The sequence below is a fragment of the Pseudocercospora fijiensis genome, assembly GCF_000340215.1.
Source record: "Pseudocercospora fijiensis CIRAD86 unplaced genomic scaffold MYCFIscaffold_4, whole genome shotgun sequence".
In the NCBI taxonomy this organism is placed as follows: domain Eukaryota; kingdom Fungi; phylum Ascomycota; class Dothideomycetes; order Mycosphaerellales; family Mycosphaerellaceae; genus Pseudocercospora; species Pseudocercospora fijiensis.
In genome coordinates, this window is record NW_006921535.1 from 3,975,304 (window position 1) to 4,000,851 (window position 25,548).

At 45.8% G+C, this 25,548-nt stretch overlaps 4 protein-coding genes across 4 annotated transcripts; 3 read left to right on the forward strand and 1 right to left on the reverse strand.

Annotated features, from left to right (window-relative positions):
* Window positions 1-6,833: 6,833 nt before the first annotated feature.
* On the forward strand, window positions 6,834-8,951 carry MYCFIDRAFT_188440 (uncharacterized protein; the record flags this gene model as incomplete). Its single annotated transcript, XM_007928452.1, has 4 exons — window positions 6,834-6,850; window positions 7,785-7,935; window positions 7,991-8,233; window positions 8,286-8,951. 4 exons carry the CDS (start codon window positions 6,834-6,836, stop codon window positions 8,949-8,951), a joined length of 1,077 nt encoding a protein of 358 aa, XP_007926643.1.
* Window positions 8,952-18,054: 9,103 nt separating this feature from the next.
* On the forward strand, window positions 18,055-21,515 carry MYCFIDRAFT_59071 (uncharacterized protein). Its single transcript, XM_007927708.1, has 3 exons — window positions 18,055-18,912; window positions 18,974-20,274; window positions 20,329-21,515. The coding sequence occupies exons 1-3, from the start codon at window positions 18,540-18,542 to the stop codon at window positions 20,860-20,862; spliced, it is 2,208 nt and encodes a 735-aa protein (XP_007925899.1). The 5' UTR covers window positions 18,055-18,539; the 3' UTR covers window positions 20,863-21,515.
* A 152-nt stretch (window positions 21,516-21,667) lies between these two features.
* Window positions 21,668-23,208, reverse strand: MYCFIDRAFT_81712 (uncharacterized protein; the record flags this gene model as incomplete). The annotated part of the gene is made up of 2 exons (XM_007927835.1): window positions 21,668-22,820; window positions 22,961-23,208. 2 exons carry the CDS (start codon window positions 23,206-23,208, stop codon window positions 21,668-21,670), a joined length of 1,401 nt encoding a protein of 466 aa, XP_007926026.1.
* Window positions 23,209-23,696: 488 nt separating this feature from the next.
* MYCFIDRAFT_188442 (uncharacterized protein) lies at window positions 23,697-24,713 on the forward strand (the record flags this gene model as incomplete). The annotated part of the gene is made up of 5 exons (XM_007928453.1): window positions 23,697-23,703; window positions 23,769-23,831; window positions 23,900-23,994; window positions 24,057-24,269; window positions 24,327-24,713. The coding sequence occupies 5 exons, from the start codon at window positions 23,697-23,699 to the stop codon at window positions 24,711-24,713; spliced, it is 765 nt and encodes a 254-aa protein (XP_007926644.1).
* Window positions 24,714-25,548: the final 835 nt, after the last annotated feature.

Below are 25,548 nucleotides of genomic sequence, written 5' to 3' on the forward strand. Positions count from 1 at the left end.
CCTCGTAAGCTCGCTAAGTAGGCTCTTCTATTATGTCCTCGTAAGCTCGCTAAGCAGGCTCTTCTATCGTGTCCTTATAAGCTCGCTAAGCAGGCTTTTCTATTGTGTTCTTTACGACGAGGGTTTGTAGATAGTCGTAGGTATCGATAGTCGTATATATCGATAGTATATAAGAGCTAGGCGAGAAGCGTAAATTCGAGGAAGCGATAAGGATACCGAGTCCCGCTAAGACCCCGGATTTAGTATAGCAGAGCGCTTAATTAGTAGGATTAAACGTTATAGCTGCTTCCTTCCGCGTATTTACAATACCGACTTTACGACTTTTACGACTTTTATAACAGCATATTACTAATGTAGCGAGATACGCCGATTGCGCGCATTTCTAGCAAATAGCGCTAACAAAAGTGTCTAACACGATAACGACGGCCGCCTTAGGCACTAAGAACCGCCTCCGAAACCCGAGAAGTTACTAATACTAGCGAGAAGTTACTAGCGAGACTAGCGAGACTAGCACTATACTTATTGCACCGCAGCTATTAGCACTACAATATATACGGCAAGGATAGATACGTAGGGCGATAACATGCATCGAGCGTAAGCACTCTTCGAGAAGCTACGATAGCCCTCTTACGTTAACGCCCTCTATTGCTTAGACTCTCCCTAGAACGATCATTCCGATAACTAGTTACTATATAAGGCAGAGAAAACGAATAGTAGCGTCCGGGGATCTAATCAACTAGCGGCACTAAGCGGCTATAGAAGCATACACTCCGAAGCATACTAGCATTACATATAGCCTATATACTACGCGCAATACGCAACAATTAACGCATTCTATTACCAACTATAGCACGCATAGCCGAAGACAAGGTATATAGGACGGGACTTATTAAGCGAAACAACAATAGCTTATTCGCTAAAGCGATACTTATTAGTACCTAGATAATAATAGAGTGTAACCGCGCCCTTAGTATTAGAGACACCGTAGAAAAGGGTTGTCGAGCGCGTTACAGTCGTATAGCAATGTTAATGCGCTTGCTAGAAGAGGAGGCGTACTATAGTCGGATAACAGTCTTAATACGCTTTCGATCGGTTCGGTTCGGTGCGCACTATAGTCGAATAGCAGTTTTAATACGCAAAGGGCTATAGTCGTATAGTAGTGCTGCAGTCGTATAGCAGTAAAGACTAAGACTAAGCGCCTTCGGGCTTAAGTATACTAGAGGCCCTTACGCAATAAGGTCATTATAACTAACAGTCCTAACGAAGGCGTTACGCCGACTTAACTAGATGCGCGTATGTTATCCTATAAAGAATCCGAACGTAGGAAGCCTATAGCCGCTACTTAAGGTGTACCTTACTAAAGAGTTTTTACCGAGTTAGACCTATAGCAATGCTACGAACCTATTAACCTACTCTATCTATTAACCTACTTAGTCTATTAACCTACTTAGTAGGAGAGTCGCTATCGAGCCGCTACTTAAGGTATACCTTACTAAAGAGTTTTTACTAAGTTAGACCGTTAGCCGCATTATAGGTGTACCTTACTAAAGAGTTTTTACCTCCGCTAATCTACCCGAGACCCGCAGTTTGTTACACTAAGACAAGACTGCGATATTCCAATAAAAACTATACTCTTTCGGTTAAATGCATAGTCGACGCCCGCTAAAGCTATAGAAAACAACCCACTCGCTAGGAGAGTCGCCTTCGCAACGTCTTGCTCGGCAAAGCCTATCGGAGACCTTAAAAGAAGGACTAAACAAACTCTACCGATCGAGGAACCTCAACTATTAGATAAGCGGCTCTATCGGTAGCAAGCCGCAGAACTAGCAAGGAATAGTATTAATCGCTACAGAGCTACCTATATACGATAAAGAGGTATCGACACTGTTGCTAAGAAGCCGACAGCTAGTGTGTTGCTAGGGGTATTAGTATGTTAGTATATATAGAAGAAGAAGAAGAAGAAGTTAAACTAGGAAGCGTAGGTCTATATTAGCGTATCGCAGGTGAGGTTTGCCTCTACTAATAGGATTGCGCTATTCAGCTATAATAGCAAGGCAACAATAACGGCTATACATTATCGCACTTTCAACGTAACGCAATAGCCGCCGACTACTAGTCGAATGCCTAAGGCTAGAATTGCTACTAGTTCTCGAAATTACCGGAGGCCTCCTTTAGCATTAGGCGCTCTGAATTCATATAGGAACTAAGTCTAAAGGCACGTACTCTAGTCTACCGCTACTACTTCGCTACTAGGCGCGCACTCTAGTCTACCGCTACTCCTTCGCTACTAGGCACGCACTCTAGTCTACGGAGCTATTAGCTATTAAGCTATCCTTGTACGCCTAGCCTAGCTAGCTATCAAGCCATCATCGTACGCCTAGCTAAACCCTTCGTAGCTAGCTATCAAGCTATTATCGTACGCATAGCCTAGCTAGCTATCAAGCTATTATCGTACGCCTAGCCAAACCCTTCGTAGCTAGCTATTAAGCAATTATCGTACGCCTAGCCTAGCTAGCTATTAAACCATTATCGTACGTATAGCCTAGCCAGCTATTAAACTATTATCGTACGTATAGCCTAGCTAGCTATTAAGCTATCATCGTACGCCTAGCCTAGCTAGCTATTAAGCTATTATCGTACGCCTAGCTAAACCCTTCGACTTTACAAGCACCCCCGACGAGGCACGCACTCTAGTCTACCGCTACTACTTCGCCGCTAGGCACGCACTCTAGTCTACGGAGCTATTAGCTATTAAGCCATCATCGTACGCCTAGCTAAACCCTTCGACTTTATAAACACTCCTAACGAAGCACGCACTCTAGTCTACCGCTACTACTTCGCCGCTAACTACCTAGTTAACGGGGCTATCGTTGTCGACGGTAAGCGTACTTAGAAGATGAAGCTAGTACCTAAGAGATAAAGCTAGTAAGGAAGGCCTAAATAGTAGATATAGCAGGTTAGATTACTATAAACGAATACAAAAGCTAGATTTATTTAATCCTTAATCGCTATAACCGCTACTATTACCTATTGCTGTTATAAGAGCCTTTAGGGACTACTAGTTAGATCTACTATATCTAGGTCTAGGTTAGTAAAGCCCTCAGCGTCGACGTATAGCTAGTATATAGTAGCTATAGCATTATCGACAATGCCTGCTTATATAGGTCTACGCTAAGCGCTACTATCGATACGCTCTCTCGTATCGGCGCCGTCGATACTATCTATACTATTAGCAGCTATATCGGGAGCGCTATAGGTTACACTATTCAATAGACGCTAATTAATATTGTTAAGCCATTCGCATACACTAGGTATAAGCGCTGCCCCGATCTACTAGATATTATTAGATATAGGGCGTAGATCTAGCTTCGGCTCCTCGATCGGATCGGTCTATAGAGCGTCGTACTTCTATAGTACTATATCGCCCTCCTAGTACTTCTTAATCGCTCTAGCCTACACTTCCTTAGCGGTATCCTTCTCGGTATAGTACCTAGTGCCCTTTAGTCTAATACTCTCGAACAAATCGCGTACTGCCTATAATGCTTTACGGTTCTGCGAAATTAGTTCTATTGTAGTAGAGACGTTATAGGTAGAGTTACTACGAGCCTGAATGTCGAGCTTGTAATCCTTATTATATAGCTTAAGCATCTTATTAGCAGCAACGCCCTTACTATTGCCGAGATTGACGATAGCCGAATCTAGGATAGCCTCCTATAGGATAGGATTAGACGTATTTAGCATCTACGAAAGGTTTACTATCTCCCGCCTATAGTTCAGTTATCGGGCACTAAAGAAGTTCGGAATCAAGTAGTCGACTATACGGCGCAGGTGTCTAAGGTCTATCTTCCGGATAGCGACATATACGGTTAAGAAGTTCTCGATCTCTTATAGTAGGCGGGCTATTATAGTATACGATAGGTCGTCCATTTCGGCATCCTCGTTAAGTCTAATCTAGGCGCTCTGTATAAAGAGCTTCTAGTAAATAGCCTCTACAATATCGACATACTGCCTCGGTGTAAGATAGTCTTTAATTAGAGCCTTTACTGCCTAAATCCGATTTATGCCTACGAACTAAGAGGCATCGAACCGAAAGCCGAGCTACTCGTCGGCTTCCTAGATGAATTCTGCACTAATATATATACGAAATGCTACGAACACTACCTATCGAGCGATATAGTACTCTAGCTTGTCGTTATTAAAGCGGCGGATAGTATAGTACTCGGCGATAGCCTTAAGTGTATATGCTAAGTGCTTGCCTGCCCTATTAGTGTTATAGTGGGTCCGTAGAGCAGTATAGCAGGCATTTATCTTAATATAGAAGAAGGCCGGGACACCGACGATGAAGTCCTTTCTATTATATATACGAGTGCTTTCGACACTACCGAGCTTAATACTGCGGATACGATCGACCGTTATCTAGTCGCCGATAACGATAATAAGCTAGTCCTAGAACTCCTCGTTATCTAGATTAAGCTTTAAGAACTTCTAGAAGATATCGTTATAGACCTAGTACGTGTCTTCGATCGAGGCCTTATTATAATTAGATACTAGCAGCGAGATTACTAAGGTCTTCCTACCCTGCTTATTCTTAATCTTAATCGTACGCTATAGAAAGCGCTTAGTCGGACTGCCGCCGCGAATACGATCGTCTATATCGGGACCCTTAAAGTCGTGCTCCTCGAACAGATGCTGCAGCTTATCGCTAGCAAGGAATCCTATAGCCTAGTCGATATAGTATAGGGAGGTCGCCTTCTTATACCTATCGGCGCAGATCTTGCGGAGGATAATCCGAGGGTTTATCTTCTTCTTAAGCTTTAGTATATGCTTCTTTAGACCCTTCTAGACGGCTTGATGCCTAGCGATATACGAGGTTGTTATATTGCGCTGCTTAGTATTGCGACCGGTTGTCTAGATAGCTTTACGGTGCTCCTAGATATAGAAGTTGTCGTATACGATTACATATCTACCCTTAATAAACATCTTAACTGCCCGTTCTCGGTTAGTACGAGCAGTCTTCCTCGCTAGCCGCTATAGTATACGATAGGCAGGACAAAGACCTATCGCACTAAGGACATCGACGACTCGTCGCTTAATACTACTAGTATATAGGAACAGCCTAAAGGACTTACTAAACTAGGATGCCTTCTTTAGCGAAATCGAGCGAGCAACTACCTACGTAATCGTAGCGATGCGCTTCTTCTAGCGGCTATATTTGTCTTAGATACTAGGTTGATCTTCCTTAGCGATATCTTTAGCGGTATAGCGCTTATTAGGAAGTAAACCCTATAGGACACTATACTAAGTTAGCGCTATGTCTTTAATAACTTTGTCTATCTTACTTAGCTTCTCTTGTCTATCGATAGTAGAGTCTAGATCGTACTAGTTGAAGAATTTCTTACTAACGAGCCTCTTTAACTTAGAACGGAGCCTACGAGTACTTACGAGACCCTCGAATAAGAAGACATCGATAATCTTATCGATGCGACGGCGCTATGTCTTTGTTCCTAGATCTCCTACCTACATTAAGAGCAGCTTTAGCGTAGTAAGGTACTCGTAGTTCAGTAGGTCTATAATATTAGTATACTTCTGCGGTAGACTCTTTAGGCTCTTACGCTTCTTCTTCTTCTTAGCTACTAAACTAGTAGGAAACTAGCGCTTCCGTACGGTACTAGGGCGAGCAGCACCGACAATCTAAGGCTCGATATCATTATTATCTAAGAAGTCTCCTTTATCTTCTAGTCGAAAGAACTAGCTACCTTTAGCACTAGCGGCTTCAGCCTCGACCTTATTATCGCTTATCTTATTATCCTAATCCTTAGTCTCGTAATTATCTTTATCTGTTTCCTCCTCTTTATCCTCGACAATAGGTAGCGCGACGTTAGCGCGTAGACCTATACGGCGCTCTTAGCAGGTTAGAATAGGCGCTAACGGAAGACCTTGTTCTACTGCTATGTCTGCAAGCTAGTCTAATAGCAGCGCTAAGAGCTCGCTTGTCTCTACGAGGCCGTGTTCTACTAGGCTATGTTCTACTGCTATATCTACAAGCTAGTCTAATAGTAGCGCTAAGCCGAGCTCGCTCGTATCGAATGCATTATATTGCTATAGTAGCACAGGTAAGCTAGAAGGCTCTATTAGTAGCGGCTTATCGTCTATATCGGCTATAATAGTGTCGCTATCGTCCGACATTGTCGCTAGATTAAGTGCTAGATTGAGTGCTAGATTGAGTGCTAGATTAAGTGCTAGATTGTTGCGACTAGATTAATAGCGACGGCGTCGAAGGAACAGGTTGTAATAGAAGCGACTAGTGCCCGCGAGCGACGCGTTGTAAGCAAATACATAAAGACGCACGGACTAGAAACATACATAAAGTCGACAAAGCTAGGCCTTAGCATATAGCAAGAAGTAACCTCCGCTCTTTAGATATAACACAATACTACGGTATCGTATAGATATATGCTAAACGGGGATCATTATAGAATTGGCACCGCTAGGACCTCCGGGTATTTCTATATTATATAGGCTATATCTTAAAATAGGTGTTTTTAGTAAGACTAAGTCTATTACTAAAGCCGGCTTTTAGCTAGGCAGTACCGTCGGCTTATAAGCCATAACACAACAACCTAACGTCGCATTAATATAATTTTTAGATAGAATGATATCCGATTGCCTACTCTACGCCCGTATTACAAAATATTAATGTATATCGCGTTATATACAAAGTCGCAAAATAGGGATCTTGAATCTGACCCGATCGCTAGTTTTGCTGTCAGACCCTTGCTGCGCAAGGGGTTTATAAATAAACCGGTGGCTCGTGCGCTCTTAGCAAGGGTCTGATGGGAGATAGACGGTGGTATCAAGTTGACAGCGCCAAGAGATGGAACGACGTGAAGACGTGAAGTCGAATTCCTTGGCGTACTGCGTGGACCCACCAGGATCGCATCCTTCCTGCTGCGCTGCGCGACTTTCACCAGCCAGAAGGGAAATAAAAGACTTTTGAGCAGAGCTGCGATTTCTGCTCCAAATTACAGAGCCAGCAGGAGTTATTAAGGGCATTGCCTTTCTTCTCGCCAAGCAGCTCTCGATTTGACTGTCCAATCCGATTGTATGGATCTGCCTCCCAGCCTTGCGGATATCCATATTCTGGACAACCGCCTTTGCTCTACAACAGTCGAAGTAAGACTGCTACACCGAAGCCAGCTCTCTCAGGTCTTCGACCGCGATCAACTACTGCTAAGGGAATGTGTATGAACTCTGTCAATAGCCATCCATACCCAGCACGAGCGCCAGAAGCCGGAAATGTACCTCTGACAGTATACAGTCATCAACACAGCTGTTTGAGCAAGAATTGACTACACTGTGCCTCATCTCTCCAGCACCTCTTGTGTCCTCCGAGCAATAAAATAGCACATGCCGCAGAGTTCACACGAAGGGGAAGTGCTGAAATACGATGCTGAGGGCTTGCGTGCCGCTGTATACTGCTTGTTTGGCATCGCCAGCTAGGCGTATATCCCGAGCTCCATGGGCAGGTGGCGAACACACCAATTTCCTCCGACTCCGGTCACTCCGCATTGCCTCGGGCCCCTCCAATAATATTAGTAAGCAGTTGCAGGGCGATAAAGCAGAAGAGTCTCCTTCCAATTGGCCTCGCAGAAGCATTGCCAGCCCTCGAAGAACCATGGCGACTATGCGTGCAGTAGGTAAGCAGAGCACCTTCCCTTGGTGGGAGTGACTGCGACAATTCATCTCAAGTCTCATGGCAGCACTTGACAAGACTTCACTACCAGGCTAACAACGCGATTTACAGATGTCAAAGGCGGCAAAGGCCCAGCGTCAGCACTGTTCATCAATGATGCTATCGAAAAGCCGATCGCCAAGCCTGAAGAGGTGGTCGTCAAGGTGAAGGCATTCGGCCTAAATCGAGCAGACACTTTGCAGGTTCGTCGGCAAGATCATCATTGAGTTCCACGTGCTGAAAAATGTGTCTCGCCAGCGACAAGGCATGTACCCCGTACCGCCTGGAGTGACAAAGATCATGGGACTCGAATTCGCAGGTACTGTGGATGAAGTCGGCAATGAGCCTTCTGATTCTGGCGGCGAGCACTACAGGAAAGGCGATGAAGTCTTTGGCCTCACTTATGGAGGAGGATATGCTGAGTACGTTGCCGTGCGCAAGAATATGCTTCTAAGAAAGCCAAAGGAGCTGAGCTGGGAGGAGTGTGCCGCAGTGCCAGAAGTACCTCTCCCTTTTTTCCACTTGATATTGGTGTGCTGACTCTGGTCACCAGGTGTGGATGACGGCGTTGCAAGCAATTCATTTGGTAGGTGAATGGTCACCGGAAAAGGGCAAGAGCATTCTCTGGCACGCTGGAGCGTCTTCCGTCAGCATTGCTGGCATACAGCTTTCTCGCAACCTCTCGCCGGCCCCCAAAGTGTTTGCGACCACTCGTCAAGACACCAAATGTGACTTTGTGGTCAACAAAGTGGGCGCAACTGCAGCAGTCAATTCCACCAAGTCATATCCAAAAGCAGATGGGTCGCCAGGAGGCACTTGGGCAGATGAGGTCAAGAGAGCCAATGAGGGCCAAGGGGTCGATCTGGTCATTGATTACGTGGGTGCTCCATACTTCGCAGATAATCTCGCTGTCTTGGCTAGGGATGGGCGGGTCGTACAGCTTGGCGTGATGGGCGGCACGGTGTTGCCAGAGAAGACGGACATCTCAGCGTTCCTCATGAAGAGGGCGAGCTTCGTCGGCTCAACATTGAGAAGTAGAGACCCGGACTATCAAGGGAAGTTGAGAGATCTCTTTGCTGAGCAGGTGTTGCCGAAATTGATCTCCGGAGAGTACGCGCCGTGGATTGAGAAGGCAATGAGTTGGAAGGAGATCGAGCAGGCACACAGATTGCTCGAGGAGAACAAAACTACTGGCAAGGTGGTGTGTGTTGTAGACTAGGATACTAGACAGGCAAGCATAGATGCCGGGCTTTTCTGGCCAGAATGCAGCCAATACTCTGGAAAGGCCATTTCTCAGTGATGTCAAGCGCAGCGAAAGAACTACTTGGTGACTTCACACGGTGTGTGAGTGCTAAAAATATGCTCTCTCGTGCGGACAATTCCTCAAATGTCCATTATTATTGTAGCCTTTGAGGTATTGTCCGTCTCTCGTGGCTATGCAGCGGCTAATGATCCCATCAGGGCGTATGCATATTTGAAAGAAATTTGAAGGGAGACTTACGATTACGAGATTTACGAGTATACGCGTGTTAGTATGCCAAGCCTTCCTGGTCCATGTGCACGAATCGGTCCATATTTGTCTCACCTGCAGACAACAGCCGGCTCCTCAGTAAAATCACGCACGGCTTCTACGTCACACTGCGAACAAAGACGCCCACGACGCCCTCGAGCTCACCTCACCTTCGAGCAGTTGCCGTGACAGCAGGCATACAGCAGAAGAAGGTCGTCTCGTGGATACCCGCTGCAGGATTGCCGGTGCAGGTGCAGGTGCAGGACGGATATCGGTGTTTTGCGTGGTTACTATTCTATGCGTTTTACCGTAGAATGCCAAGCATAGCACCTTCGTAGCACGGAACCTTATAGTTTACTAGGTAGAATGCTCCTCTTTGCTCTTACAGACCTTAAATCGTATCCTTATACCGCTTAATAGCTATTATTATTAACCTGCTACCTAAGTTAGCGTATATAGTCGCTTTCTACGCTACTAGCGACCTCGTATAGCTATATTTTAAGATAGCGCCTCTAAGAAGCTTATAGTTATAAAAACCGTTCGATAAGGACTTACTACTAAGTTACTAGACTATAAGATAAGTACTAAATAGCGCGAGTTACTAGTATATAAGAAGGGTATATTAGTAGATAGATAGGGTAGTAGTAGGTATAGGTAGTATTCGATAAGGAGCTAGGAGAAGAGGGAGGAAGGTAGGCAAGTTAGCCTATTGCTAAGCGCTAAGCCCTGCCTAAGGTATCGAGACCCTAGCTTTACTCGAGCCCGGTTATATACTAATTACGTATAACCTCTTTAGCCCTAATATACGCTTCCCTTCTAAAGGCCGCGCCCTCGTAGCCGGTCTTTATTCTAGTCTTAACCTCTATTGCTACTAACTTAGCAGGTCTAATAAGCCGCTTAGTCCGCGCTAAATTAAACGCACAACTACCGATTATATAACTATATTAAACCTTACCTCTAATATAGTACAATGTCTAACTCTAACTGCGCTATCCCTATATATAATAAACTATAAAGTGATATATATCTATAAGAATTGAGGGCCTTCGACTAATTATAATACGAGCGCGTCTTCCCTACTATAATAGGTAGACGTATAAGGTATTATAGCCCTGCCTCTGCTCTAAGTAATGTCGTACCGAGTTCTTTGCGTCTACTCTTAAAAGACCTAGCAATATCCGCTTCCGAGGGTTTGTCCGTTCCGAGGGTTGTTCTTATTGTTACGAGGGCTATTATTTACTGTCGTAGTTTTACTAGCCCTAATTAGTTAGGTTTGGCAGCCTTTAAGTGTTAACTAATTATATCTTTTTAAAAAACTTAGTTCTTCTAGTTTCTATAGGTAAAGGCTATTGTAAGTGTAGTAGTAGAGGTTCGCCTCGCTTAAAGGGTTAGATAGATCGAGGAGTAACCTATTGTCCGCAAGATCGACCCTAGCTAGCTTAGCTCTATAGTTTTGCCCTTAGTTAGTTAGTCTATTAAGCTACTTAATCTTTTAGGCGGCTTAAAGTTTTAATTAAAGTTTTAATTAAAGGTGCCTTAGGCTCGTAGTATAGGTAAGGTTGTGTCCGTAGGCGCAGTAATAATAGCAAGTAATGTTAATAATAGTAGCGCTAGTCGTCTTAGCGCTAACTTTACCTTGCTTTCGATTTCCTTCTTCGACTAATAATAACTCGGCAATACCGTTACTAATATAGCGGTGTCCTTCCTTTCTTAAACAGTAACACACTCCGCAACACCGTTACTAATATAGCCGCGCTAGCTATCTTCTAATACACCGTTATTCGTACGCGCGCGCGCGTATTCTCGTCGATTGCCTAGGCCTCGAGGCCTCGGTAGAATAAAGGAACAAGAGGTAGAGTCTTTAAAAGAGTAGTAACTAATTAACGCGTCGTAGCGCGCTTGTTAACACTCGGTACGCGTTTACTATAGTAGTGTAGTCTTATTGTCTCTTGTTGCTAACAATTGCTTATAGCTAATTAGTTAGCTAATAGCACCCCGGGGGTAGTATTAATCCTAGGCCTTAATAGTAACATTATAAGCTTTTAGCCTTCTTCTTGTTCTTTACGCTAGTCCAATACTTATCTAACAACTCGGTTATATCCTTAAAGGAACCTTTAGCTTCCTATAAGTCCTATTTAGGTAAATAGCCTTACTATCTTAATAGGTACTCCTTCTTGCCCTACCTAGTCCGATGCTTTAGGATACGTTCTATAGACTACAGCTCTTCGCTATTAGCTAGTATGTCCTCGGATTTAGCAGGTGCTTTATCCCTTTCGCGTAGGTAGTACGGCTTAAGGAGGGACACATAGAAGGTGTTATAGATAGTGTAATAAGGTAGAAGCTATAACTAATAGGCCTAGGTGCCCCTAGGTTCTCGGATACGGAAAGGGCTAATGTACCTTAGTGCGAGTTTAGGCCTTGTTTTGCTATTAGGCGAGGGGTGTTTGCGGATACGGAGGTTCTTTGTACTAAGCATAACTAGGTCGCCTTGCTTAAAGGTCATTAGAAGGTAGTGTTTGTTATAGTAGGCCTTCTAATAGGCCTAGGCCTTTGCTAGTTTGTTAGCTATCTTAGCGTGAATTTCTCGTATCTTTTAAACCCTCTTAATAGCCGCTAGTGTCTTAGGTTAACCCGCTTCCCTTTCCTTACGCTCGGCCTCGAGCGATAGGGGGTCTTGTAGCATAGTAGCGTTCTAGCCTATTATAGCGAAATAAGGTAAAACCTTAGTAGATAAGTAGACACTATTGTTATATACGAATTCGGCTAGTTATAGGAGGTTAACCTAGTCGTTAGGGTTCTCGTTAATGTAGCTGCGTAGGTACTACTATAGCGTAGCATTTTGCCTCTCGGTCTAGCTATCTGTTTATAGATAGAACGCTATAGATAGGCGATGCTTAAGTCTTAGCTATAGGCATATCTTACTCTAATAGTAAGATATAAATGTCGAGCCTCTATCGGAGACTATCCCTTTAGGGGTTCCCTAATAGCTATAGAAGATATTATTCTATAGTAACTTAGCTAAGTTAATAGCTGTCTAATCCTTCCTAGCAGGGATATAGCGAGCGCCCTTAGTAAATCGGTCTACGACGACTAGGATAGCGTTAAAGATGTCTTTGCTTCCTCTTCGCTTAGTAAGGGGGAGACCTATAATAAAGTCTATTGTAAGCTCTACAAAAGGCTTCTTTAGAATAGGGAGTAAAGACAACTCGATAAATAGTAAGTGCTTTAGTACTTTAACTCGCTAGCATACTATATAGGTCTATATATACTCCTTTATATGCCGCTTACTATTTAGCTAGTAGTATATACGCGATAGTAACTCGTGCGACCTCTCTGTGCTATAGTAACTAGCGAGCTTACTGTTATAGTGCCTCTTTAAAAGCTCTTGTCTAATCGATTATTTAGCGGGGACATAGTATCTGCCCTTAAACTTTAAGTAACCTTTGTCGTCGATCGACTAACTATTACTCTTACTAGATCGAGTCGCCCGTCTACTTACAAGCCTATTAATACGCTCGATAGTAAAGGCGTCCCTCTACTAAGTACGCAACAGCTTATCTATAAACGATTAACTATCCCTATTTGCAAGGTTATTTAATAGCACCCTCGCTATTAAACGAGGTACGTATTATATACATCTAATAGCACTAGCAGCCGGAACTACTGCAACCTCTTCTATAGTGCTATCGCTATATAGACTATTACTATAGATAGCAATGTCCTTAATCGAGTTATTATAGCTCGAGCGATCTACGTCCTTTCTTTTAACGTATACTAGAAGAACGACAACTCCGCTATAGTATTTGTTGCTGCCGCGGGGTCCGGAAGTCCGCTTATCCTACGTTTGCTTATTAATAATACGGGCTATAGCAATCTTATACTATAGGGTTAGAAACAATAAATTAATAGATTGCTAAGTCCCGCTGTCGTAATTAGGTCGCCTCGATAGGCTATTAGTAGGGTTGCTTACGCCTAGCCGATATAACATATTAAAATTAAACCTAGCGAGGTAGACGGCCTATCTAGCCTATCGACCTATAACCCTAGTAACCTTCGTAATTCTACGGAGGTTGTTATAGTCCGTATAGACCTAAATAGTGTGCTGTGCACTATCGAGATAGTAGCGCTAGTACTTAAAGGCCTCTACGATTGCTAAGAGCTCTTGCTTATAGGTCTTATATCGACGTTCTATATCGATTATCTTTCGTAAAAAGAAGGCAATCGGGTACTAGTAATAGTTATTATCTAATTGCTGTAATATAATAGCCGATACAGCGAACTGTAAAGCGTTAGTCTTAATTCGGATCTGCTTGCTTAGCACGAAATAGTACAATAAGGGGACATTAGTAAAGCGTTGCTTTAGGCCGTTAAAAGCGGCTTATGCTCTATTAGTCTATTTGAACTCTCTAGTTAGGTTGGCCTTAGTTTTAGTAAGCTTAGTTAGGGGCATTATATGCCGTAAATAGCCCTTAATAAACCGGCGGTAGAAATTAGCGAAGCCGAGGAACGATTGAAGCTCCTTAATAGACGTAGGAATAGGCCATTTAGTAATTGTTTTGATCCGATTAGGATTAGCCTTAACACTATTAGTTAATACGATAAAACTAAGGAAGGCTACCTCCTTAGTAGCAAAGGTGCATTTAGAAGGCTTGTAATACAGTCTATAGGCTCGTAAGCGATCGAGCACCTTACAGACTATAGCCTAGTACTCCGCAATGTTAGGTAAGTATATATAAACTAGGATATTATCTAGGTAAACTATATAGAGATAGTCTAATAGGCCCGAAAGGGCCTAATTAATATAGGACTGAAATGTTATAGGGGCGTTAGCTAAGCCGAATAGCATAACTAAGTACTCGAAATAGCTATAGCGAGTACGGAAGGCTATTTTCTATTCGTTACCCTTACGAATGCGGATACGATAGTACGCATCCTTAATGTCTAGTATAGTATAGAAGTAGGCCCTAGAAAGGCGATCGAGGGTCTTATTAATAAGGGGGAGTAGGTAGCGGTCTTTAATAGTAATAGCATTAAGCCTACGATAGTCGATATATAGGCGTAGGCTACTATCCTTCTTTAGTACGAACAGGATAGGTGCACTAGTAGGGCTGTTACTATACCGAATTCGACTATTAGCTAGGTTTTCTTCTAGGTACTTACGCAATATAGCAAGCTCTCGTTTACTAAGGTTATAGAGGGGGCTAAAAGGAACCTCCTTGCCCTCTATAATATTAATCTTATAATCTGTCTCTTTAAATATAGGCAATATCGATGCTAAGTAGTATTTGAATATATTAATATAGGTTTCTCGAATAGGTACTAGTATACGAGAGAGCTAATTAGGGTCTATACTATTAGGGGGTATAGGTTTATCGTTATCTCTACCGAGAAGATTAGCTATCGGATTAGCTAAGGCGGAGGCCGGTATTAGGTTGCTAATAAACAGGACCCTAATATCGTTAGGGCACTCGCTAACATTAATGTATTTAATGTCCTCTTTCCGAGCGATTCTAAATCGCTACTTCTAAATGCCTAAGTCTATAGCTATAGCGTAGTACTTAAGAACAGGGTTGCTAATAATAATAGTAGCTCCCCTATATAGGTTGTCTATATCTACTACGTAGGCAGTAAAGTCTAGTAGGCGTTCATTTCCGAGGTCGTCCTTTAGAGCTATAGGAATATAGTAGGCCCTATAGGTTAAGTGCCGAGCGTTATTAAACTAAGCAAGGGTTGGCAGGTTAGTCTTCGGCAGTTGTCGAAGGTCTAATTGCTTAGCTAGGTAATAGCTAATAAGGGTACTAACTGAATTTCCTAGATCTAGTATAACCTTAGTTTAATAGGTAGTGCCCTTCGTATCCTATATAAGGTAGGAGCGTATTATAGCTAGCACAATGTCGATAGTCTTACGCCGTACGAGGTTAATAGTTAGTGCGGCGCTTACTCTTTTTTCGACTAATTAAAAGAGCCGACTAGGGTAGCATTAGCGGCTAAAAGGTGTTTCTTATACTTAGCGGAAGCACGGTTAATTCGGGCCTAGTCCTTAGGTTTGTCGCATTAGCCTAGTAGATAGCTAGTGCTATTACAATTAAAGCACTTCAATCCGGTTAGTAGACTGCCGTAGCTATTATTATTGTTAGTAGAGCGGTTAGCATTATAGGGATACGAGCCCCTTCTACGGCCCCTATCGCGGCCTCCTCTATATAGCCGCTAGCTACGGCCTCTCTTACGATCGTTACTGTTCCTATTGTTAGTATTGTTGTCTTAGTAGGAACCTTAGTTTCCCCCGCGGCTACGGTTGCTACGGTTAGTACTAGCTAGTCGGATCCTCGATTCTAGTCGTTGTTAGAGCTAAACAGCCCGTTCGGCTGTTTCTACTTCGACTATAAATTAAATACGTATAAGATTAGTCTGTTTAAATATACGGCGGCGGTCTAACTTAAGGACTAATTCCTATCTTAATTTAGGGCGTATTTCGGAGATCTAGATAGAATTAGTTTTAGTCGGGAGGTCGTCTTCGAGGGTCTTTAAATAGGCCTTAAATAAGCGAGCTATCTAATTAGTCTTTTACTTAGTCCGAAGGTACTAGTCCTAAGCGTATTGTTGCCTTAGTATAGGGTTTCTAAGAGTGTCTAGCATAATAGTCTTATAGGTTTTCTACTAAATAGCAGTCTGATTATTAAGGGAATCGAAATAGTCGTCCTAGGTGCGCTTTAGGTTACTATTAATGTACTATATAGCGTAAACAACTAAGGAATAGTCGTCTAGAAGAGCCCTTAGTGCATTTCGCTAGTTAAGCTTATAATCGCGTATATAATTATTATATTGCTTGCGACTAGAGCTATTAAACACGGTATAGTCCTTAAGTTTAGCATCCTTCTTCTAGACTAGGACTAATAGTAAGGAAGGCCCTGCTGTCGGCTTAGTATTAGTTGTTAGGGCCTCCTAAAGGCGGCGAATTTCGAGGAGGTTGTCCTTTAGCTGTTGTTCTTAACGTAGGGTAGTAAGCCTGTTTTAGGTAGCTTCTTAGAGTCTCCCTACTAGTTAGGGGCTAAAGGCTAGCTAGCTATATCGTCGATTAATAATATTATTAAGAATGTCGTCGATAGGCAATTCTAGGTCGTTACTTAGAATTATAGGTTCTTTTTTAATAGGCTCTCTAGTAGGCTCTTTAGTAGGAGGCACTTTAGTAGGCACTTTAGTAGGGACTGTGCTACTAGCGTTGTTATTGCTAGCGCTGCTAGCGGTAGCACGGTTGTTATTGCTTCGTAATAAGCCGGCTATTATAATAGGGGGTAATACTAATAATGTATTATTAGCCCCTAAGATACGGATATAGCGGAATTAGTAGATATTAGTCTAGTACGATTAACTTAGTATAATAGGCCGTATAGAAGGCCTTGCTCGATAATTGGTACGGTTGTTTCGATAGGATAGTACGTATAGGTCCTATTCTTTAGGCGTAATATAGTTAGATTAGTCTTGTTCGTAGCTATACCGCTAAAAGCTTGAAATAAGGACTATCTAGCTGCTGCTCTTAAAGGGTAGATCGAATACTATATAAGAAGGGTATATTAGCAGGTAGATAGGGTAGTAGTAGGTATAGGTAGTATTCGATAAGGAGCTAGGAGGAGAGGGAGGAAGGCAGGCAAGTTAGCCTATTGCTAAGCGCTAAGCCCTGCCTAAGGCATCGAGACCCTAGCTTTACTCGAGCCCGGTTACATACTAATTACGTGTAACCTCTTTAGCCCTAATATAGTAAAAGGAAAAGAAGAGAAATTAAGCGTAAAATCGATAGTAGTAGCTATATTAAAGAAGTTTAGTAAAACGCGCGTATTCGAGGCGAAAGTATAGAAGGAGTTAACTAAATAGGTTAATAGCGTCTTAATTACTATAGATAATTAAGAGATAGTCGATTTAAAGATATTATCTATAGAAAATAAGTTAGCGCCTACTATATACCTAGTAGATAGTATAGTAATAAAGGAAGAAGATATCGAGATAGCTTATTATAATTCTTATAACGCCTTTTAGGATAGGTAGACCTAGCGCCTACTTGCTAGTAACTAAGAAGTCGCTATAAAGAATTTCTAAATTTCGAGCGTATCGGCTAGTCTACGAAATATATATACAAAGCGCTATATTAGGTAAGTATAAGGGCGTAGAAGAAGGGACTCTTTATTATTAATTAGTTTATAGTCTCGTCTACTAAGGGCTTTACTAAAAGCAACTAGTTTAGGTAAAGTTATAGCGATAGTAAGTATATCTAAGTTAGGGTTAAAGAGTTAAGATTAACTTACGCTATGCCTATTACTAGTATAATATCGTTAATTGTTTTATCTTCTACTTTAAATAACAACTCCGCCTTCTTTATAATTTTAAGCAGTATCTTTATACTATTACTATTATCCTTTTCTAGTAGTTTTAGGGGCGGCGCCTTCTTTATACGTACTATTACGTTCTCCGCAATATATATACAATTAAAACAATACCTTAACGGTCGCTATACTATTAAAAATGCGACGACACGGTCTATAAAGAGTTAGGTTCGAAATGCGGCGTACGGCTCTGCGAGAGTCTTGGCATTCTACGGTAAAACGCAAAGAATAGTAAGCCGATCAATCCCCACTGCACTCGGCACTCCACGAATCGTGCGAGATCGTCCACACATTGGGCGAGCGGCGCGGCTTGGCTGGCACTGCGGCAAAAGGGGACCACATCCTCGCATTGGTCGCTGGCGAGTGGTGAGTCTACATTCCCGCTTCTTTGCACAGCCTCACGGTCGCACCTCCCCTCCCCTCCCAAGCACTGCGCTACGCTGACGACGACTCTAGCGGACACGAGATAGGAGAGCAGAGACATCTTCACGCGTGTAGAGTCTGCATACCACCATCCACCACCTCCTCCACGACAACGACATTCGTTTTCTAGCTCTCTCCGCGGCCACGACGCGCGAAACAATCGAAAGCGTCATCCGGCCACCAGTGCGGCGGCGACAAGCGCTGGCCCAACGACCACCAAACTCTCGCCCGCCAGCCATCCGTTCCAGGAAGGCGAACCTCCTGCCTTTGCCGTTCGTTCTTCGATCCCTTACCACCAACAACCCCGACTTTCGCTTTGTGTCTGCACCAGCGGCGGACTGTGCGCTCGACTCCTCCTAAAAACACCACCGTCGCCGCTCGTCAGCGCGCTGACGACGCCCACCTTCGCTCCGCGCCTCCGGGCCAGCCGGCGCGCATACCAATACCAGTCGACTGCATTCATCTCGGACACGCCCTCAGAGCAACCGCAGCCGCAATCATGACGCGCTCAGTAACATCATTAATCTCGACCCTCCTCCTGGCGCTTGCGCCGCTCACATGCGCCGAGCGCATGCTGACGTCCACTTCGCTCAACCCCTGTCAGGCGAACAACAACTTTTCAGCGACCCTCTTCGACGTCGTATTCACGCCTAAGAATCGCTCGTTGGCATTCGATGTGGTCGGTGTCAGCAGTATCACCGGAAACGTTACTATCGAGCTGGTGGTGCTCGCATACGGTCTTTCGGTGTACAAGACTACCATCAACCCATGCGACTCCGACGATTTCCAGGGACTGTGTCCCATGAACGAGGGCCAGATCAACCTGAACAGTAATGCGGATATCCCAGCAGACAAGCTGAAACAGGTACCAGGTAAGCGCTTGAGCACATGCATAGCTGAAGTTCGACGAGGCTGACTCTAATTATGCATCAGGCATTGCGTACACTGTACCAGATCTTGATGCCAAGGTGCAGGTCTACTTCAACTCCACTAACACTGGCACATCGGCGGCTTGCGTCGAGGCAGAGTTGTCGAATGGAAAGACGGTAGACCAGAAGGGAGTGGCATGGGCACTGGCCGTGCTCTGCGGTCTGGCGCTTGTCTCATCAGCCATCACATCTGGACTCGGACACTCGAACACCGCTGCCCATGTTGCTGCCAACGCAATGGCACTTTTCGGATACTTCCAGTCGCAGGCCTGCATTGGCATGACTGCCGTGACCCTACCCCCGATCGTCGCTGCCTGGACCCAGAACATGATGTGGAGTATGGGTATCATTCGTGTCGGTTTCCTGCAGACTCTCGCCACATGGTACCAACGCGCAACTGGCGGAACTCCAACTACGATATTGTCGAATTTGAGCTCTGCTTCCGTGCGAGTTCAGAAGCGTAGTCTGGATGACTATGCTCGCCTTGCCAGCCGCGCCGCCGATCAGCTTCACAAGCTCATCCTCAAGCGATCCAATGCTGGCTCTCAAGGTACCGACACTTCGACTACGGTCACTGTACGAGGTATCAATCGTGTTGGATTTACTGCTGGCATTGAGCCAACTAATATCTTCATGACCGGCTACGTCTTTTTCCTGATCTTCGTCATCTTCGTGGTGCTGGGCGTATGCATCTTCAAGGGAGTTTGCGAACTACTGGTCAAGGGTGGCCGCATGAAGGGCGAGAAGTTCCAGGACTTCCGCAATGGCTGGACTACCGTGCTCAAGGGTATCCTCTTCCGAATCGTGCTCATCGGCTATCCACAGATGGCTGTGCTCTGCTTCTGGGAGCTTACTGTTCGCGATTCCGGAGCCATCGTCGTCTTGGCCGTATTCACAATCTTCTCTATGTTGGCCATCCTCATCTGGGCATCAAGCAAGGTCATCAGACTGGCCCGCCGAAGCATTGCGATGCACAAGAACCCAGCATACATCCTCTACTCAGACCCGGTCTCTCTCAACAAATGGGGTTTCCTGTACGTCCAATTCAAGGCCACCGCATACTATTTCATCCTGCCATGGATGGTATACATCCTCATCAAGGGTCTCTTCATCGGCACCGCGCAAAGCAGCGGCACTGTTCAGGCAGTTGCTCTCGTTATTATCGAAGCCTGCATGCTGATCGCTGTCTGTGTGCTCCGCCCATACATGGACAAGAAGACCAACGCGTTCAACATTGCCATCTGCGTGATCAACTTTTTGAGCGCCATCTTCTTGCTCGTTTTCTCCGACATTTTCGGTCAACCAGTGAGTTGTAGCTGCTTCTATAAAACTTGGCTATCAAGACTAATTATTTTACAGGGTATCGTCACTGGTGTCATGGGCGTCATCTTCTTTATCTACAATGCCGCCTTCTCCACCATCCTACTCATCATCGTCCTCGTCGCATCGATTATTGCCATCACTGCCAAGAACCCGGACACACGCTATCAGCCAATGCGTGATGACCGTGGCAGCTTCATCAAGTCGCAGACCCAGTTGAACACCGAGCTAGATGCTCTTGGAGCTACTGCTCGCGGGGAGTCGAAGCATGGCTTCAACGCGAACAAGAGCGGAGCACGCATCGAGGATGATGATGACAGCTGGTCGGGCGGTAGCAGCACCGAGCGCCAGAAGGAGGCTCAAGCCGGTGGCTACGGGTACAACCCACCACGTAGTCCGATGAGTGCGCACACCCCAGCATATCCGGCTAGCGATAATGGGAGTGGGAGGCATCTCCCACCCTACGACCGAAGCGCAACCGCCAGCCCATACAGCGTTGGAGGCGGACAAAATCGCTTTCGTCAGCCAGGCGCAAGTCCGAGTCCTTGGCAACGAGGTGCCGGCTATGAATAAATTTCGCCCTCCATTCTTCAGTGATCCTTCATCGGAGACTATGAGTATGGCGATCCTAATGAGTACAGATCATCATCCCACTCCAGGCGCGAGACTCGAGCAAGCACCAGTGTTGCGACCAACGCTGCCTCGTGCAAAGTCTTCAACTGATACCGTGGGCAAGGTTCTCGACTTGTACTACAACAGTCGACAACCTCCGCCCGCACCTTCGACTACAAGGCATCCACTGCTCTAGGCTAGCATCGGTGGGGAGATGGAGAACAGTGCGTATAATGGCCTTTTTCACGAATTTCTGAATTTGTAAATAACCCCTGCTGCTATCGGGTCTGTTTTGTTCTTTTATGCATTGGGCTGGTCAAAGTGGCATGCATATTGTCTCTCACGAAGTAAGTCGCTCCCTAGTGGGTGCCTACCAATTGGAGTTGGCTGGAACTACAATAAATATTTGATTGCTTCGGCAGGAACGCAGGGAGAAGAGCCTGCGATCGATATCATCGAGGATGAAACGGGATGTGCGGCGTTTTTGATCGTGTCTCCGATGGAAAAGTGAGAGGATGCCATAGGACAAAGTCACTCGATTCCAATGGAAATGTGGATAATTCACATACTTTGCTGCTTCGCGATTTCTCTTTCACCGGGGCGGCGTGCATCAATGATGGGCACCTGCGGATGTCGTTCAACTTGAAACACCCCTGGCATGGAAGCAACATTGCAGGCGAGGTGATCTATGCATTCAATCACTATCTGAATCCCTCTCATCATCTGCTTTATCACTCCCATGCGTATACGCGACTCCTCTCCCCTTTCAACTATGGGCTTTTGGCTTTGGCGCCGTGCTATTGTATGTTTGTGATGTCGCTTTTCCGAACTTCTTGTCCAAGAAGGAATCGTCGAACGGGTTCGCTGGATCTGCTGTCTTGGCTTTCTTTGGCGGCGATGGCTTTCTGGGCTGAGGGCTATCACTATCGCTCTCACTCTCACTTTCGTCGCTCGAGGTGTCTGATGAGGAGTCGCTCTCGCTCTCGCCCTCACTGCTCGAGGATGACGAGGATTCAGATGGAGATGAAACTTCGGTGCGAGCTTTCCTCTTTCTTTTCCTATTTTCCGCTTCGGCGAGGGCTGTGCCTTTCGTATTTGTCTCTACGACTCGTGTGGCTCGAGGGATGTTGGCTGGTGTTGTTGAGTTGGATGTTGACGCTGTAGGTATAACTGGAGTTGGCTCGGGTTCTGCGAATAGTACGTTGTCGAGAGCTTCGCTCAAGATGGCTTCAGCACGTTTGCCACGCTCGTACTCCTGTGCCATCTCCTTGAGCTTCTCGTCGCCGTATTGCGTCCTCCCTGCGCCGGATGCTTCGTAGCGCTCGAATGAGCTTTTCAAGGCTTCGTAGTATGCACGTCGTCGTGCTGCTGCCGATCCCAGGGACATTGCATCTGCACCTTCGTTCTCGCTGACCCAGATTGCTTTCAGTACGTCTTCGGCTTGCTCGGCTATGCGCTGTCGTGCTTGACCCTTCAGACCTTTGATGTATTGGACGACTGCTGGAGTATGCTCTGATGGAATTCGGGAGATGTTGAATAGATTTCGGAAGAGATCGTTTTGCTTATTCTTGTTGAATTTCCAGTTGTCTTTGTCGCGTTGATATTGGAGAAGATACTCCACATAGTCCGGAACAGATTTCGTGACCGTCTCTGCGCCTTCTGCTGCAGTCTTCGTAGACTTTTTCGCCTTCTTTTGCTTCTTCTTCTTCTTCCTCTTGTCGTCTTTCTTCGGCTGCTCTGATGGCGAAGGCGGCTGCGCTTCTGGCTGTTCTGATGCGCTATTTTCGGTGGCGCTCTTGTCGCCCGCCCATGCTTTGAAGAAGTTGGAAGCAGAGTAGCCGTCTTGTGCTTTTGTATCTGGAGTGAAGGAAACCGACTTGCGCAAAGACGCTGGCTGAGGTGGAGCAGTCTCGGATGACCTACAAGCACATGTTAGCGACATATGGCGCATGTGACATGATGAGCAAGTTTGGGCGTGATCCCGAAAAGTCGTGCTCGTGGCGCCGTGACATGCCATGATGTCGCGGACAATGCCTATCGCAAAGAAATTGCCACTCACTCGTCATCCCCAAACACTATCCGTTTCGGCGTCTGATTTGGCGCTTTGAAGACTCCTGTCGGCGCTGGCAGGCTAGAAGCTTCTGAGCTTCCTGAGTGAGCATTCGTCTGCGTCTGCTGGCGAATATGTGCTCGATTCCTATGGAATGCTTCATTTGGATCTAGACGTTGGTGAGCGGGCGGCGCCGGCTTTTGTCGTTTGGCAGGTGTCTCGGGTGCTTCATCAGAAAATGATCTCTTGTTGAGCATCTTCGCCGGCTCCGGCCTGACACTGGAAACATCGTTGGTCTTGGTTCTTGTTGTATCCTGAGATTCTTGATCTGGAGAGTCTTTTGCATATTTCAACTTCAAGCCAATTCGTTTCCAAGCCGGCACTCTGGGTGCAGAGTCTGTAGCTGCCATTCTGCAGAACATTTAGCGATACACAATTGATGCGGCTCAGCACATTTTCATTTCTCGTGGACCATCGAAGTGAGGCATCACCAGCATGCTAGATTTTTTGATAGGAACCAAGCTAGCGCTAAGGCTGCAAGGCACCAAAAAGGTCCGAGCTCGAGCTTCTCCAGGAAGTCGCGACGCAACACGCTGCTGGCTGGAAACACTCCATCATTCAACTCCCCATCGCCATCGCCTCGCCTCGCCCAGACCTTCGACCTTCTGCAAACAAACATTACGATTGCCGACAAGCAATAGGAAATCCGAATACCCATCAACGACTCAGCTAGACCACCGCCACCATGTCTGGCAAGTGTCCTCCTGACGACGGCATGCAAGATACGAGGCGCAGCTGCTAATACTGAATGCTACAGGAAGCGCGGGCTTCGACAGACACATCACCATCTTCTCAGACCAGGGACGTCTCTACCAAGTCGGTACGTAACAGAATGTCGTCCAAATACAGCATATGATGGGAACAGGCGCTAATTGGAGCGCTATTCAGAGTATGCGTTCAAGGCTATCACCGCAGCAAACATCACATCCGTCGGCGTAAGAGGCAAAGACTGCGCAGTCGTCATATCGCAGAAGAAGGTGCCGGTACGTGAAAGAACATACCTGCCTGGATTGGAGCGAATGCTGATTATGGAGTGGCTGAGCAGGACAAGCTCATTGACCCATCCTCAGTCTCATACGTCCACAGACTCTCTCCTTCCGTAGGCTGCGTTATGACTGGCTCAATAGCAGATGCAAGAGCTTCGGTGAATCGCGCGAGAGGCGAGGCTGCAGAGTTTCGATACAAGTCTGGCTACGAGATGCCCTGCGATGTTCTTGCCAAGCGTATAGCCAATATCTCGCAAGTCTATACTCAGCGGGTAAGTGGAATCGTGAAGCGCAATATACAAATGGAGACTGACGACAGGATTGATCAGGCTTACATGAGACCCCTGGGTGTCGCAACCACACTCATCTCCGTGGACTCAGAGTACGGTCCTCAGCTGTACAAGTGCGATCCAGCAGGCTACTATGTTGGATACAAGGCGACTGCATCTGGACCAAAGGCGCAAGAGGCGTTGAACTTTCTCGAGAAGAAGCTGAAGAATAAGGATCACGCAGAAGGCAGCTGGGATGAGGTCGTTGAGCTCGCCATCACTACCCTAAGCACAGTGCTCAGCGTTGACTTCAAGAAGGGTGAATTGGAGATTGGCACCGTTGGCGCTCCTCGACAGGACGGCAAGGAGGGCACTGACCCTAACTTCCGTCCTCTGACGGAAGATGAGATTGATGAGCGGCTGCAAGCCATTGCAGAGAAGGACTAATTCCGGCTGCGGCGCATTCAGCACATCTCTCGACATGAATGGCGATCACGGTATTGCAAAAATATCGTTTGCGCTTCAGTCAAGACGTATGCGAAATGGCTTTGAACGACACAGAGCACATGCACTGATGCAAGATCGGCATGTCCGTGAGCTAGCGTCAAGCCGCAGCGACGTCTGATTCGTCGACTGACGCGAGAATTCAGCTGCGAGGCCTCTGCCGGCTTCGATCCATCTGACAAAGGTTCTGTTATGCAGAACCGAATGCACTTGAGGCTTGTACTATACCAAACCATTCTCACGTGGCCATTGGACCGAAATAAAACCCACGATATCCTCAGTCCACTGGGCACGCACCCGCCTGACCTTAATGCAGCAGCTTAGAGGAACCGAGCATTGCCGCACTCTTTCCAGCTCCTCTCTCTCGAGATTGACCTCATCCATAACGAGCTGTACAGCATGTCTTAGCGATGGTCAGATATCTGCACGATCGTGGGAGTCCAGCGACCAGTAACACGCGGCCCAGAGAGCGGCACCTTATTTCATGACTGCACTTCTGCCGTGAAGCTCAGCCCTATTCAGCACCTAACTCCTCGTGATGGTTCTACTGAGGCTGCCTGAGCTCCATACCTGTCCTCCGTGCCTTGTGCCTATCAGCCACGAGCTTCTAACCTCAACAGGGTGTGACGTATGGCGCTTTCCCCCCAAGTATGGCCTGTCAAGCTGGTGCCCAGCTCACTTTACCTTTCTAGCAGACATACACAACTATGCACGCACGAGCCTTGTGCGCAGGAACTGGGACCTGCATCGTACCTCTATCAGTTTCTCGCCTATGAAA